The sequence below is a fragment of the Punica granatum genome, chromosome 8, assembly GCF_007655135.1.
Source record: "Punica granatum isolate Tunisia-2019 chromosome 8, ASM765513v2, whole genome shotgun sequence".
NCBI classification, from domain to species: Eukaryota; Viridiplantae; Streptophyta; class Magnoliopsida; order Myrtales; family Lythraceae; genus Punica; species Punica granatum.
Genome location: NC_045134.1, coordinates 25,102,508 through 25,118,747, shown reverse-complemented (window position 1 = coordinate 25,118,747; position 16,240 = coordinate 25,102,508). Strand labels below are relative to the sequence as shown.

General features: G+C 40.3%; 3 protein-coding genes across 3 annotated transcripts; all 3 read right to left on the bottom strand.

Moving 5' to 3' along the window:
- Positions 1 to 881: 881 nt before the first annotated feature.
- LOC116189050 (lipid transfer-like protein VAS) lies at positions 882 to 1,914 on the bottom strand. Its single transcript, XM_031518574.1, has 2 exons — positions 1,479 to 1,914; positions 882 to 1,366 (listed from the first exon to the last, which is right to left on the bottom strand). Exons 1-2 carry the CDS (start codon positions 1,810 to 1,812, stop codon positions 1,203 to 1,205), a joined length of 498 nt encoding a protein of 165 aa, XP_031374434.1. The 5' UTR covers positions 1,813 to 1,914; the 3' UTR covers positions 882 to 1,202.
- Positions 1,915 to 3,675: 1,761 nt separating this feature from the next.
- On the bottom strand, positions 3,676 to 6,701 carry LOC116188627 (probable inactive receptor kinase At1g48480). The gene is made up of 2 exons (XM_031518100.1): positions 5,089 to 6,701; positions 3,676 to 4,680 (listed from the first exon to the last, which is right to left on the bottom strand). Exons 1-2 carry the CDS (start codon positions 6,395 to 6,397, stop codon positions 4,055 to 4,057), a joined length of 1,935 nt encoding a protein of 644 aa, XP_031373960.1. The 5' UTR covers positions 6,398 to 6,701; the 3' UTR covers positions 3,676 to 4,054.
- Positions 6,702 to 13,793: 7,092 nt separating this feature from the next.
- On the bottom strand, positions 13,794 to 15,480 carry LOC116215828 (nudix hydrolase 18, mitochondrial-like). The gene is made up of 5 exons (XM_031551601.1): positions 15,036 to 15,480; positions 14,741 to 14,831; positions 14,562 to 14,645; positions 14,338 to 14,466; positions 13,794 to 14,243 (listed from the first exon to the last, which is right to left on the bottom strand). Exons 1-5 carry the CDS (start codon positions 15,206 to 15,208, stop codon positions 14,118 to 14,120), a joined length of 603 nt encoding a protein of 200 aa, XP_031407461.1. The 5' UTR covers positions 15,209 to 15,480; the 3' UTR covers positions 13,794 to 14,117.
- Positions 15,481 to 16,240: the final 760 nt, after the last annotated feature.

Here is a 16,240-nt window from a genome sequence, read left to right as displayed (position 1 = left end):
TCTCTCCAACTTTGAGGGACCCATCCTCTGTTAACAAGAGCTGGAGAATTTCCACTGCAAAGGCAACATAATTTCCAAATAACGTGCCACTTTAATTTTGCAACGAGTGTCGGGATAGATGTGAAATTAACTTACCACATGTGCAATTCTGTTAATTTTGGACGGAAAATTAGCATCAGGATAGATGTGAAATCAACACGTCAATATTGTGATATCTCAGGTAAAAAATCAAGTTTGAGCTAGAACTAAAAATTCCTTCAAACGTTAGGCTATATGTCCCAATTAATCCAAATCTGAAAATGGAATCAAAATGCAATTATGACAAAGTTGGGGATATTGCTGCAAATTTTAAAAACTTGCCTCTTAATTGAGCAAATCAGCTAATAATAATAATTAGATTTTTTCTAGTTAATAGTTAAGTGCTTTTTTTACTTAATAAATGAATTGACTTAAATCACTTTTTTTTAGGGCTTACCAAACATGTTGAATTCACTTAATTAGTGTTATTAAACACACCCTTACTCTTTGTACGATCATCGCGGATACCACCTTTTTCCGGGAAGAGTAGGAATTTCTAATCAAGGACTGTTATTTCCTTACGAATAGGTAAAGATTATAGATCTGGTTATCAACCAATAGCTAACGCTAAATAATAATCAAAGAAAATTTTCTACTCCTTGGGGTTTCTCTAAGGGGAAACGACCTCTTTCATATATATGACTTACCTGCGATTTTTATGGAATTACAAAATTATTCGACAGTTTCTCCAGGCATGCTCCAAAGTATTTGCGAATTGCTTATAGGTTCGCAGAAATGTGGATTGACCCCCTTTTACAACCAGTGTTTTATTGATGCTTGTAGTTTCTTTGTTCATGATCAAATGAGAAATCTAATAAAAGCTCAATATTGCACTCTCTAAAATTCCATTGCCAAAAGAAAAATACAGAAAACTGAGAGGAAACAAAAGGGTACGAGTTGATTAAATCTTCGTTATCCGTATGCATGAGCAGTATAGTAGACAGTCATCCGGCATTTTAACATAAAGCGAAACCCATTGCCGGAACTTGTCTAGTTTCTGGACCATCTGAATTAAAGAAGTCGAGTAATGCGCTACAACATCTGTCGATGTCCTTCAACTTACTTATATGTAGGTCGGTGTATTCTGTATCGAACCAGATACCTGGACTCTTACTATACCATATCTAGTGAGAGGAGAAAATTGCATAGGAAGCAACCGAGAAAGCAATGGAGAGTGAGGATATTATTCTGCCAGGGGAAGATATAGCAGAAGCTTCACTCTTGGTGGGGGAGCTCGTTGTTGTGTTGGTAGATGTTGATGAAGTAGCATTCGCCGATCCTGATTTTTCTGGCAATAAGAATGAAAACATGGTTAATGATGATTTTTCTAAGAACTATTTAAACGAACCATATATGTCGATTGTAAGAAAATTAAGAGAATTTGCATAAACATCGCGAACCTGCACTCTTGCAGACCGACACATCAGGATTGGCACCGCAGGACTTGGCGAGACCGAGAGCATCGTCCTGGGTGATGCTGAGGCTCTTCAGGGATTCGGGGTCGTTGAAGACTTTGCAGAGGCACTGGGTATCGGTCGATATCATACTCTTAAGAGGATCACAGCAGGAGGACGGCGGGGAAGGCGACTTCACATAATTCTTGCATGGAAGCAGTTTCTGCAAGCATGCCGTATTCGATCCACCGAGCTCTATGGCCTGGGAGAAGTTCGTCGAGACACATGCCGAAAAGAAGACGAAGAAGAAGAACAGCCAAAGGGGCTTGTAATAACCCATAATGTAAAGATCTATACAATGTAACTGAGGTTCCAAATTGAGGCAAAGATAAGTTTTATTCTTCTTCTACGTCTTTGTTTTCCTTTTTTTTCCCCCTCCTCTCTCTTTCTAGTGGTTTTTATTAAGTGAATGGTTCAATGGTTATTTAGGGTTACTATACATAGAAAAGAGTTAAATTCTTCTTAGGTATTTAATTTGTGTTGTTCCTAAGATTTCTCTGCCAACAAGAGAACAGAATTTTGTTTGAGAAATTTTTAGAATGATTTTTAATTTTCTTGAGAGATCTTTTTTATTAACATTTTTTTCTCATTTCCCCTTGATATTTTTCTTCCATTTCGTAAATTCTCCAATTTTTCTTGGCAAGAAAAAGAACATACATAGTCATGCCAAAGGGGTGATAAGCAACCAACGTGGATTGTTCAAGCGATGCAATACTTGTTCTTTTTAAATAAAATCTCGGGTTCGAGTCATTTGAATAGAGAAAATTCATATTGAGAGAGTTTTATCCCCTTAATGGGCCGATCGGACTCGAATTGAATTAGATAGAGTCTGTTGGGCTTTCAGATACCAATATTGCACAGGAAAAAAAATAAAGTCGTGATAAGCAAATGAAGTGTGAGTTATACATTTGTTCAAGAAGACGACTAGCCCGTTAATAGAGCTTTCAAGGATCACTTGACGTTCATTCTTTTGAACAGTCACTATTCTGCACTTTTCATATATCTTATTAGGGGATCACTTAGCCAGGCGCCACGGCTATATCTCTATAGTTTTCTAATCGAGAAACTCTATGATTGGGCACGTGCCCCTTGCACATTACCTTCTCCTTGCGGGCCACCCTACGTTCTAAATTATTCACAAAATACTAATCTTCTTTTTGTACCGGAATATGATCAAATCGACCGTTAATTTCGAAATAGTTTAGAACGTGCATGCATGGTGCTCGATAGCAAATGTTGGTCCACGCATCCACATCTGATATATGAATACATGTGAGGACATGCATGCAATCCCAAGATAAAACCTTATCAATTTGTTTTTTAAAATCAGTGGCTAGAGACAGGGACGTATAGGACAACGTAATAAGCCAGGGACAAATTATGACCGTTGCATGTACATGTTGTATGGACAAATTTTGGAATACGTGCATGGCTTTGTCTTTTTTCTCTTAACATTTTCATTTGTCCATCTGCAACTTCTCTAACCAATTGATGAAATAAAGCACTCCAAATGGCAGAGAAGTTTCCATATTTATGCCTTTTCTTGTTGAAGGGGCGACCTTCCGTTGAACTACCAAAGAAAAAAGGGTAAACCAATGTGATCATGACATTGTAGGTGCTCCCGATGGGACGGATGCGACTTCCCGTTCTTGGTTTGGGTGGCATAGCCCGTGGCAGAACTTTGGGGATATCATATTTTATATTCCCATTTAAATATAAAAGCCTGGGATGGAAGTTAACTATCAGTTAATTGCTTAATTAACGAAAAATCTTAATTTATCTCCATTTTCGAGAATCCCAGCTATATATAAATTAAAATAACCACCTGCCTTTACAGCCAAATCGTCCACTTTTATCAAAGCGAGAACGGGCCCACAGTTGAAGCTTTATATGACTACTTCCGCACACTATAAAGTATAAAAGCTTTCATGTCATCATTTTCATGACAAAATGCACAACACGCCTTTTTTTTCCTCACATGCACGATGAAGCTACCAATACTGTACATGTTGATGAAGAAGACATTCCCAATAAAGCGCGGGGGCAGTCCGATTCCTATACATCAAGTTAAGCAGCATGAAAGATCTCGACGATGAGAATCGAACGTTAAAAATGCCACTGCCTCTGATCCTTGCTGAGAACGTATTCATCTCACTTTCGTAAAAGCGAGGGGAAAAAAAAATAAAACAGTTGCAAAGTAAAGAGAAATGAAGGGGAAAAGGAAGGGCAGAGTTATAATTACAAAGATCCACAAATCCACTCACCAAGCACCAATGGAGAAACAGCTATATCCCCAACCCATTTCCATGAGATTCCAAATAAAATTAACAAAAAATAAAAGAAAGAAGAAAATTAGGGACCAAGGAAAAAAAAAAAAAAACAGAGAGAGAGAGAGAGAGAGAGAGAGAGAGAGGCGTGACATGCCACTTTCCTCCTAATGGGCTAACAAGGCTAGAAGGGTTAGACGAGATGAGATGAGAGATGAGCATCATTTTTCATTTTTGGGAGTCCCTTGAACAGGTTCAATGAGATGATACTAGGTCTGAATCGATCCCCTGCTCGGGCTGGGACTCGGGATATCTGGAGCTCGAGTGGCAGAGCTCCGCGATCCGCCTCGCGACTTCGGACATTGTAGGGCGATTGTCGGGGTACTGAGCGCAGCAGTCTATGGCGAGCTGCAGGAGCTGGACCATCTCCTCCTCCACACTCTGGTACCTGAGTAGCTCAAGGTCGAACACCTCGGAGGTCCACTCCTCCCGAACAACTGACTGAACCCACCGTGGGAGGTCGACCCCTTCCTCATTGAGGACCGAGTGGGTCGGGGCCTTCCCAGTGAGGAGCTCCAACAGCAACACCCCGAAGCTGTAGACATCAGCCTGCTGGGAGACCCTCCGAGGGTCGGTCACCTCCGGCGCCCGATAGCCTGCAACTCTCGTTGGGGTAGATGAGGGCCCAACAAGGTTGGCCAGCCCAAAGTCAGAGACCCGTGCCTCGTATGTCCTGGTCAGGAGGATGTTGGAGGATTTGATGTTCCCATGGGACACGTTCTGGCCCCTAGAGTGGAGGTATTCAATGCCGCGGGCTGCTCCAAGCGCAATGCTTGACCTGATCTCCCAGTTCAATGGAGTCCTCCCTGCTCCCTTGTTTCCTATTCCATAACAATTTCTCGTCAGTTGCAAGAATTCGGTTTTCCATGAGAATGATTCAACGAGAACAGGACTTTCTGCTACCGATGATGAATACAGCAAATGCAGCTCAGATCAGAAACTCTAAGGCATATATTATATCAATTCGTGCACACGAATATAAGTTGACAGAGCATCAACGGCAAACAGATGTATGTCTATCAACTCCATCAGCATCAGCATGCTTCAACTACTGATGGTCTAAGCAAATACTATCGATACTTTCGCACCATAGTTGCGAAAGACATTTTACTATGCATCTACTTATTAGTGAATGCAAAAATAAGACCGTCACATCATCGAAAGAATCAAATCGAAGAAACTCTTCTCATATACAAAACAATGACTTAGAAGAACAATAAAGATCTCACCATGTAACAGAGCAGACAAGCTTCCCATGGACATGAAATCATACACGAGGAGCTTCTCATCATTACTGTAATAGTATGCCCTGAGCGGCACCAAATTCTCATGGTTCATTGCCCCGACTCCCTCGATCCTCTCTGTAAACTCCCTCACTGAGACGGTCACGTCCTTCAGCCTCTTCACTGCCACCACCATTCCGACCTCCAACACAGCCTTGTAGGCCGTCCCGAATGTCCCCTTCCCCAGAACCTCGGCAGAAGCCCTGAGCAAATCCTCCAGATCGAAGACCCTCGGAGCATTCCCAAAGAACAGCAGCTTCTTCGCAGGCAGTGCCCCGCCATTGGACTCCGCTTTTGTTTGCCCCACCACCATCAAGCTGTCGCTAAACCCGCCATTCTCTGTCTCCCCAACTCCCTTCGACTCAGCCGTGTTTAGACCCATTTCCTGCTGCTTGTTGAGAGCAGAGATATCCACAGATCGAGTCCTCTTGCTCCCCATCTTCCGGCACAGGTAAATCAAGATTATGACAATTAGAAGGAACCCGAACACGCACCCGATTGCAATCCCAGCTACTGCAGAGCCGGAAAGCTTCTTCTTGCTCGTCTTTACCCCCTCAGTGCCATTGTTTCCTGGTGATTCAGCGGGACTTATGGCAGGGCAAGCCTTGAGAGGCTTCCCACAGAGGGAATTGCCGGAAAACGAAGCCGCAGAGAAAGACTGCAAGCCCTCTGGGATTGACCCATTAAGCAAATTGTTCGAAACGTTCAACTGCTTGAGCTTCAACCCGGCGGGAATCGACCCGGTGAGGCGATTGTTCTCGAGGAACAGAGTCTTAAGTCGGGTCAAGTTGTTGAAACCCCCGGAGACCGCGCCGGTCAGGTTGTTGGAGGCCAAGTTCAGCCTCACGAGGCCATGAATGGTGAACAAAGAGTCCGGGATCTCACCGCTAAAGGCGTTACCTTGCAGGTATAGGTTCCGGAGGTTACTGCAGGGGGAGAGGTCGGGGACAGGCCCAGTGAGGGAGTTGAGCCGGAGGGAGAGTGTGCGGAGGCGCGTGAGGTTGAGGAACACGGCGTCGGGGATTTGGCCAGAGAGTGACGAGCCGGGGAGGCGGAGGATGGTCACGCGGCCAGATTCACACCGCACGCCGGCCCACGAGCAGGGGGTAGTGTCAGCCACGCGCCAGAGGAGGGGGCGGCCACGGACCGCGGAACGGAGGGACAGCAGTGCAGCCCTGTCGGCGGCGAGATCCGGGGCCGAAATTGGGAGGAAAAGCAAGAAGACAGCGACGGCAACGAGGATTTGCTGCTGCATGTTTGAGGATTCCGGCGAAAGAACCAAAATGCAGAAGCCCCAGAGGAAGAAAGGGGGGGAAATCCCAAGAACCCCAAAACCCAGAATGACCTCAAGGTGAAGGTCCCGTCAATGGAGGTGCATTTGAAGAAACTGAGATGGGTGTGGCTCAGTTCAGCTTCTCTCTCTGTGGGAGAAGACAGTGAGGAAGAAGAAGAGGAAAAGTCCAGGCTGGGAAACAGATTACTAGGAAAGAGAATGAAAACCCTAGAGAGATAGAGAGAGAAAGCTGTTTTCTTGCAGAATGAGAGAGGGAGACAGTCGAGTCAACTTTCCAGGGACTGTCCTTTTTTTCTTTTTTTCTCCTTTCCTTTTTCCTCTTTTATTTATTTCCCCCTTATAAATAAATTTCAATTTCGAGGCCACCAAAAAATTCATAAAAAATCCAAGTGTAGAGACGACATAGTTAACAAATTATGATCGGTTTGATCCTTTCCAATTGGGTTGGATCTTGCTCATTTTGACCCGATCTAGATCAGATTCGGACAGCTCGTGCTGGTTCTAGTTTCGACCCGATCGAATAAGATCATACTCGGATCCTTATGAAGGACCTCCCCGATACTCACCCTTGTTTTAGATCTAATTTCGAGCCTTTCAACATGTATTTCTGAAGATCTGTATTGGATAATCACACTATCATCACGTCCACTTTCTTGGGGAAGGAAAAAACTTAGCATCTTCGTGCTATCATTGTTGACGCACCGACGTACCTTGTTACTCCAGATGGTGACCATACTAAGGGGGCTCTCGATTTTCATACTGTGTGTATGGATATTCTTGAATTGAGGCTGAATAACTCGAAGTCACTTGTACTTCTTTTTGTTCTGTTTGGTGTGCTTATTTCCGTTTTGTTTAGTGTATGGTTTGCGTTGTGCTTGTTTTCAATAACTAATGACTCTTCCATCACCTGAATTTCTATAACGTAAGCCTCTTCAAGCATATGTTTATCTATAAAGAATGCTTCTTTAGGCATCTATTTATCTCTCACGGATGCCTTTTCAGACATTTATGTCTGTAATTGCTGTCACTTCAGGCAGCCCTATGTACATTATGCTTGATTTAAAAAAAAAGTTATTGTTTGACCATTAAAAAAACAAATTATGATTTATATGGGCGGCTACACTTGTAGTATAAGGTCTAACCCGATGACTGAGAGAAAATTAAACCCATCGAGGACGCTTCAAGGTCTTGCTGAAAATCCAAATAGTATTCTTGACTTTCTTTTTTATTGTAATGTAAGAGTCTGTAATTTATTGAAAGCATTTCACGATGAATAAATTAATGTTCGAGTGAGAATAAATTTCAATTTTCTGGAGACTCTAGAAAAATTTATGAATTCTTTTCTTTCTTTATATAATTATTATGTGTATATGACTATATATACAATAATATTAATATCTCGCAAAAGGTAGATAATGGACTTTTGTTTTTGTTTATTTTGGCTTTTTTATTTTTTTATTTTTTTAGGGCAAATTTTATTTTTTTCTTTGAGATTTTAGCATCACCTGATAGTCTATTGGCTGTTGGAGTCGCCGGAAAAGGACATAAACAAGATTTAATGATGTTTGAAAAATGGTGTTCGAGAAAGACGCGAGTGGACCTACGATTGGAAACGACCGTTTTGTGGAATCTAATTTGAAATACAAAATATTGTTTGTTTGTGTCAAGTCAATTAGATTCATATTAACTTAATTTACAGCACATTTTTAAATCTATAACTCATAATAAATCACTACCAATATAAAAACTAAATGTTAAAAATATCATAAATTTCCAAATAATTATAAGATAATATATTGAGAAGAAACCAGCGGCATTTCAATAATGAATAAATATTATGATACCTATTATTAAAATTGATAATTTTTTTCTTTGCATTTTCGCATATCATGTGAGATCAAGTTAAATAACTAAAATTTTCTCCATTGCTAAGTGCGGAGCTGCCAGTTTGTTCTTTGGTGTCACAAATATGCTCCAAATTTCCTCTCGCCCGATGTGAAGATCCTCATAAAACATCTCATCTCGAGTGACATATATTAGGTATGACTATTTAATTCATTTTTTTGTTATTGTAGTGATAAGAAAAATAAAGAAGATGCCATTTAAGAAATTAGGATAAATCTTTGGTCTAGTAATGATAGCTGATAGATTATGCCAACATTGTATATCTTTTAGTAATCTTTCCATGTAAAATATATGGAAAATTCTAAAAGGAACCTATTTTAGTTTTCAAGCTAAAAAAGCAAGTAAATCATATATCCATCTCAATAAAATACACAACTCTTTATTAATAAATGCGGTCATTATTTATGTCTTTCAAGAAAAAAAATGCGGGCATTAAATATTGGGAGAGCTTTACCCTCTTAGTGGGCCGATCCTACTCGAACTAGATTAATCGTAACCTTTTGGACTTTTTGACTCCAAAATATACACGGAAAAAATATACCAAAGTTTCTTTGCATTTTATAAACTACAAAATACATGTTTAGACATATATAGGATGTGGCGTAATGACATATGACTCGCTTAGAAGGTTAAAAGTTTTAGATTCGATTTTTATTAACGAAACTTTTGGTACTTTTATATTAAAATTGGGAGGAGGCTCATGATGCCTTTTGGTGACCTCGCCAGGGAGGGGAGGTCGCCGAAGCCCCGCGCAATCTCCCATCTCCCGGTTTTGTTAGATAATTTTAAAAAAAAATTCTTTGAATTTTTTTAAAAATAAATCAAGACAATGTCATTTTGATTATTGTTGGATAAGTCTTAAAATCTCTTTGTTTTGTTGGATAATTTTAAAAAAAGTTTTTCTTCGAATTTTTAAAATAAATCAAAAAATGTCTTTTTTATTATGCTTTTTTTAATAATTTTTTTGACATTGTTAATCCATATAGAAAGGCACATCAAATTTCCGTCATTTTAATTTAACTTTAGACCATTTTGATAGACGAACTTGAAATTCAGGGACAATTTCGTGGCAAAAGTTTTTTGAGGCCCAGTATCATGACAGATTTAAATAGTTATCGAAAAAAAAAATATTTTTATATCATTGTAACTTAATAAATTAAATAGCAAAGATATAACCGTCAAACCTACTTAATGTAACCATTAGAAAGAAAGACAAGGCGATCACGCAACTCTCAGATCTAGCACTTCTAAGTAATAATGTCAAGATCTAATAAATTTCTCTTGAGGTTTCTTTTACGTCTTTATGCAGATGAAATGGAAAAATAAATGCGATAATTGTTGTATATTATTGAGATTTCATTGGGCTTTTTATGAATTTGTATTTATTTTTCACTTAAAAATTTAAACTGATAAGTGTTGTTCTCAAATCTCATATAAATTCGTATTTATTTTTTCATTTTTTCCATGTGAAATTAATAATTTTCAACACCCACTCTCACGTGCAATGTGTGATCTATTTTTATTTATATGTTGTCTTGTTTTACATGTTGAAGTTGAATGTATGCAAAAATCATCTGTTTATAGTAAAACCACTTTTTCAACAGGACACGAGATTTTTTTTTTAATTTAGAAAAAAAAAAGACGCGAGATTGTTACGATACACTAAACGCATCAAATATCGGCGATACGGCTCGGTTCGGATAATAAATGTCAATCGGGAACTTTAGAGAGAGAGGAGGCTGGTGGGAGGGACCCTTTGTCGGACAAGGCTAACTCACGCTCACATGGTCTCATCTTTTGTTCCACACTCATCCTACTTTGGTACAATGTTGCAAATTCAACCTTTTTCTTGCTGTTAATGTTTACCTTTCCCCCTCCCAAGCCGTTGATAAATTAATAGCTTGGGATACTGTTCTTTATAATTTATATACATATATATATAATAATTAGAATTTACACACACACACACATATATATATATATATATAGATTATCTTCTTCCTTGTCATGATAACTCGAAGAATCCTAAGCATGAGAAATCCATACCGAAAAGCTGCAAATGATCTCTTTATCTTTCTATAGATCTCATGTAAGACTACAATTGTAAGAGCCGTGACTCCTAATTAATCAATACACATGGCAGTTCTATTATTAAGGGCATTAGTTCTCGTACGTGCAACCACTCGATGCACTTAGCTAGCGGGAAATTTATGAAGAACTCTCGGCATTCCACTTATACATCCAATATATCGTTGTTCTTCCCTTATTATGGTACGGTTTTGACATGGGTTGCTAACTCGTTCGCATTTATCGATTAATACATGACGGTGTTGTATACAACGTTGAATATCGAAAGTAACAAACTATCGCTCCACACCTAAATTCAAAAAGAAATATTTATTATTCGTTATCTATCCGTCGATCGCTTGATCTGTTCATATCATCATGATCAATTATATGAAATGATATCCACCTCGATGTAAGAGCAAAAGGAGGAATACTGGAATAGGACCAACCAAAGGAGTGGTCCAATTTCACGAGGCTGTTTCATCTCTTAGTTCCATACCTCCTTGTCAAATGTGCCATAACACTTTCTAAGCTCATGAAATACTTTAGAAAAAAAGAAAAGAAAAGAAAAGAAAAGAAAAATTTGCTAATTTGGGCTAGAAAATTGGGATAGGCTTCGGAGTGGGCCCTACTCATAAATGCAAGGGTCTTAAATGATATTGTTGGGCCAACAGTTTTATCAGGCCCTTATCTCAGCATAAATCAATGGGCAGCTATTGCATTCTCTGCCACATCTTCCTCCACATCGATCCTCTCTTTGTCTGAAATAAGGATTTGGAAATTGGAAGGAATAATTCGAAGTGAAATTATTATTCTTCCTAATCCGATTATTCACATGATAATTTTTCTGCCTAAATCAAAGTTTGAAGAATAATCGACATAAGATCGAAGAAAATTTCGATGTGCCTGAAGAGATTTGAAAGAATAACGTTCTTTATATAAAATTTTTCCCTTCCAATCCCTTCATCCTAGCAAAGGGCGTTGGGCATGTAGTAGTTGAGCATAAGAGAGAGGTTCTAAGCATTATGGAATGCCATTTATAATAGTTCAGATGAACGAGCCGGGTCGCTATTCGAACTAGTTCATCCAAAACCAGATGTCTGGATGGTCCTAATCTGGTTCCGACCAATTAAATTCTCAATCTATTGGAATGAAGCTGCTCCGGACAACTACTTCAATTGGTGAATCGAGAAGAGGACTTAGTTCAGCTAGTTGGATGTCCGGTCCGGTTCGCAAAACTATGTATGAGAATGTCGGGTCGTGGTGGGCCGATTCCACCCGTACGTGGGCCAGCAAACGATGATGGAAACTTTGCAAATAACGTGCAACAAATTAATGCTGATGGTTAAAGGCCGCATCTTCCCTGCCACTCTCCATTTAACAAGGACAAGCTTCTCACCCGAAAGTGAAAGAGACCCATAACTGCTTGAAGAGGCAGCTTCCCCTCTTTTAATACGGGCATGCGGTTCTCACTGGGAATTTCGAGCTCGGATTTGGTTTCTTGATACTTTTCGTTTAGTCATTCACAGGACGTTATTCCGAAAAGAGGGGAAGAAGACATCTCTGTGTGCAGCGTATTCACAAACCTCGTAAAACACATACTGATATCGGGTCTCATCAGCATCCGAAGCACATCCATTGATTTGAAAATGAAGTGAAGTCGAGTTGAACCAACGATTCCCATAGCTTCTGGACGCTCGAGATTTCTAGAAGTTTGGCTACACCTAAGATATGTGTCGATAGTCAACAAAGGGCTTCTTCACGTTTTAGACTGGATCATACGAATTAAGTTTTTAAGTCCAGCCCTTCGCCTTCTATATCTAGAACGCTTATGTCAGCAAGAAGCCATTACCAGGCCCCGGCTTGTATGACATTGCCGGCCAACAAACTCCACATGGGATACTCCGAATTATTCGGCAACTATAAGTGAGGTCACCTGATAGTATCAGCAGAGGGTAAGAAAGAGCGTCCTCGGGCTTTCCGTAAGCAATTCGAATTTGATTTGTCGGTTTACTTGCGCTCTAAGTATCACCTCCCACCAATCACAGGAAGAATCGTGCTGCTGGTGTTGCCTTATCTGCAAGTTGGATCCACCATGATGCAAAGTACAAATCGATGTCAAACTTTTCATGGTCGAGGTTTCACATATTACCAAAATTAATATGTAACAGCAGCATAGCACATCATGTTGCATTCTAGAAATGGCCTATATTCGTGGTTATTGTCAAATACAGCTTTAAATAGATTCATGGATATGATTAACGACACAAAAGCAAATGAATGGTTGATAGAACTGTAAATGTGACATGCGAGTTCAAAAGTGCCAAAGTCGATTGCCCCCCGTTCGACTCCTTCTAATCGTTCAGTATGTTACAAGATCAATGATCGCAATACAGGTGTTTCTTGAAACGCAAGCAAAACCTACTGTGGTACAATATGCGGTGATCTACTCAGTCTTATGTCTCAGGTACCATGCACCAGAAACGAAACCGGTATCATACAATACGGACTTGATGATTTTCCTATATGGAAGCGGACGCCATGCTTACAAAGACCAGTTCCAGCACAACTCATGACGGTGATGTCCAGAAGAAAGTGCCAACAAGCGGTCCATGCCATATGAGAGCGACGTATGAGCTCAAAAGTCTTGCGATGAACCGCCCCGTTATAGTCGGTGCTGAGTACTCGCTTCCCCAAAGCTTTGTTTTCAAATGGATCCGACAGTCCTTGAGCTTTTGTCAACTCACATTGAACTAAATAGAGCTCATGATTGGGGGAAATAAGCGAATGGCTATTAGAAAAACACGATGTTGCTTTCGGAAAGGCCCGTTTTAGATAAATCACAGTTCGGATTTGAAAAAAAAATCATATGACTTACAACAGTCCATTCGAGTGCACGGAACACATTGTTTCGAGATACAATTTGACTTCTAATCAGTTCATGGCCAAAAATGTCCAAAGACGGTTCACAATCTCTCCTACTTTCACACCTCTATAAGCTGATTAATGATAACAAACTCATCATGAACGACAACTCAGCAACATGATGCGACTCCTTGAGAATGCGAAGCCAAAAATCGCAAAAATCCGATAAAATCAGTAGAAAAACTGGGCAAGTAAAGGGATGATATAGACAGGCTTATCTGGTTTGATTTTCACAATCTGGGGTTGAATGTTGATTTCTCGTTTTTGCGTTTCTTTCTATATCGTTGACCTTTTTTAGTTATACGTCTTCAACTGTTGCCCTTCCTCTGAAATGGCGGTGGCAATGTCAACCAAGAACATGTTCAAAAACCAGTAGCTCTGTTCCAGAGCCAGCACGGGAACGTGCTTGGAATCTCGGATGATGTCGTAGAATAATTTATGAGACAAAAACAGTACGATGGAACAAAATAAACAAATCGATCCAATGAATTAAAGAATGAACCAAATGATTCTTTACATGTACAGGGCATTTTCTGGTTTAAACTGGTAACCTCGATCCACATTTCATGGGGATCTGTTCTCAAACTAACCCTAAGGCAAGTCGAAACGGTTGGACAATCACAATCTCAAGTCTCAACTTCTTCTGTTTTCTAGGCCGGAATTCATTGAATAAATATATATACTTATAGAGTACGCCCGTGTTCGTCTGTGGGACCCACCAGGACCGGGGTATCGCGCCTAAGATTGCCTAATAACTGCTCCGGGATGTCGTCGTGTCTTTTTACTATGCTCGAGGCTTCTCGAGCACTTCCCCTCTCTGTTGCTGCTGCGTTACTCTAGAAACTAACATGTCTAACGCTTCCTTCATCCAACCGTGCTGGCAAATGTCTTTAGCTTCGGACGCGGAAACCTGCAGAAAACACGGAAACCTCGCCGATCAGAAACCATTTTCCTCTGCGCTAACAACTGACTGTAAACCGACAACACAAAATACGGATACATACCCATCGTCTTTGCCGGACATTTTTCTCGGGCCAACACTCGAGTTGCTCCTTCACTAGCAAAGGGAACATATACCCATCGTGGTATGTCCCTTGACTTTTGCTCTTGTACCGCCATTGACCCAACTTCTTCTGCAGAAATTCAAAAACTTCAAATATCAGTTACTTCCCGACCACCAAAGAACATCGTCATGCCGAACCATTTCGGAGAATAAACCTCGACTTACTTCGACTTTGCCCTTTACACCAGCTTCCTCTATCGTCTCCCGTAGGGCCGCCTCTTCCATAGACTCATCGATTTCCCAACCGCCCTGAAGTCACATTCCAAATTGCAATGAGATTCGCTGAATTGCGAAGACACTTAAATAGTAGACAAGACATATAACAGAATAGACATCGTTGGTACCTTTGGGAACATCATGGCCTTCCCCTTCTGTGAACTGACCAGAAGAACTTCTAATTCTCCACCGCCCTTTCTATATCTGTAAGGTATGCATCTGTTCATCCAAAACAAGCAGAATTAATGTCGGGTTTCCATGAGAATCATTGATCGATCAGGCAAATTGACGACAACCCAATTGAGTAATCCCCGAAACAGGACAAATCCCCAAATAAAGATTTCCGACCGGTAGGACTCGAAATTGAAACAATAATTACTAAAAGAATAGAGTAAAGAAAGGCGGTAAGAAACAAGAACCCACCCGACGACCTGCCGACAGCCCTTGTCATAGCGCTGCAAATGCCGGCCGGTGCGGGAGACGAGGGAGACCATCTCTTCGATTTGGACGGGGAATACCGCCCCGGCGAGCTTGGCCCTCTTGGAGGAGAAAGAGATGAGGAGATTCGCGAGGTTCCGGGAGAGAAACAGACCCATGTTTGCTCAAATCGATCGAAACCAGACAAAACCGAACGAATTCTCTGCAATTGAATTGAGAAAGCCGAGAGAGAGAGAGAGAGAGAGAGAGGGAGAGAGGGATGTGGGGATTCTGAGGAAGATGTCACAGCAATAGTTTGTGAACAGCTAATCGTTATGCAACAAAAAATCTATTTCGGGTATGGGTGAGAGAGAGAAAGAGAGAGAGAGAGCAGAACTGAAGGGGGTTGGGGTGGATGATTGTGGAGTTGCAGATGGGACTCTTGTGAAGGGCTTTAATAGGAAGCGTCTCATATGGGAGTGACAGAGGAAGAAGGAAGGAGGGAGAGGGAGAGGGAGAGAGAGAGAGAGAGAGAGATAGAGAGAGAGAATCAAATGATGGGGGTGACTTTTCACGCGCGGCATCTGGCAGTTGAAGTAAACGGCTCCCTCTCTTTTTGGTTGTTTTCTTGGTTTATTCAACTCTTTCCAAATTTTTGGTTTTGGGAAAGAAACGTTGTTTCCGTTTTGTTTTCTTGGCTATTTTTTTAAGTTTGCCTACGTTCACCCGCAAAAAGTTTTTTGTCTACTTGTGGTTGTGAAACTATAAAATGTGGGAAGTACTTGAAAAGTGAATCAACGTAATAAAAATCAATTCATCTCATAATACATATACATGATTCTCTTGTTAATTGAAATGAAAATGAATATATTCGATTATATACATTCTTCTCGATTTTTTCTTTCACGGTTAAATCAGTATTAATGTCTCATTATTTTGACGATATAATGGCCATTCGCTCGATCTTACCCGTTTTAATTATTTGATAAAATTTTCCGGTCAATTTTGGTGGGTTTATCCTAGTTACAAATATATAGAGGCGAGGGGAAACAACGGTTAAGAGTGCATTTAGATTTAGAGTTGAGTTTTGGTTTTAATTGGTTTGTAATGATTGTATTGTTGAATTATGAGAAAAAGTGTGAAAAAATAATAAATAATTGAGAGAAAGTAATGATTGTGTTGTTGAATTGTGAAAAAATAATGAATAGTTG

What these genes read in the sequence shown, in the direction of transcription:
- LOC116189050 (XM_031518574.1), bottom strand. Translation starts at nt 1,812, where the DNA reads ATGGGTTATTACAAGCCCCTTTGGCTGTTCTTCTTCTTCGTCTTCTTT. An exon ending in GTCGGTCTGCAAGAGTGCAG is followed by an intron (nt 1,367 to 1,478) that starts GTTCGCGATGTT and finishes TCTTATTGCCAG; the next exon opens with AAAAATCAGGATCGGCGAAT.
- LOC116188627 (XM_031518100.1), bottom strand. Translation starts at nt 6,397, where the DNA reads ATGCAGCAGCAAATCCTCGTTGCCGTCGCTGTCTTCTTGCTTTTCCTC. An exon ending in CTTGTCTGCTCTGTTACATG is followed by an intron (nt 4,681 to 5,088) that starts GTGAGATCTTTA and finishes GTTATGGAATAG; the next exon opens with GAAACAAGGGAGCAGGGAGG.
- LOC116215828 (XM_031551601.1), bottom strand. Translation starts at nt 15,208, where the DNA reads ATGGGTCTGTTTCTCTCCCGGAACCTCGCGAATCTCCTCATCTCTTTC. An exon ending in GTGTAAAGGGCAAAGTCGAA is followed by an intron (nt 14,467 to 14,561) that starts GTAAGTCGAGGT and finishes GAATTTCTGCAG; the next exon opens with AAGAAGTTGGGTCAATGGCG. An exon ending in ATGTCCGGCAAAGACGATGG is followed by an intron (nt 14,244 to 14,337) that starts GTATGTATCCGT and finishes TGTTTTCTGCAG; the next exon opens with GTTTCCGCGTCCGAAGCTAA.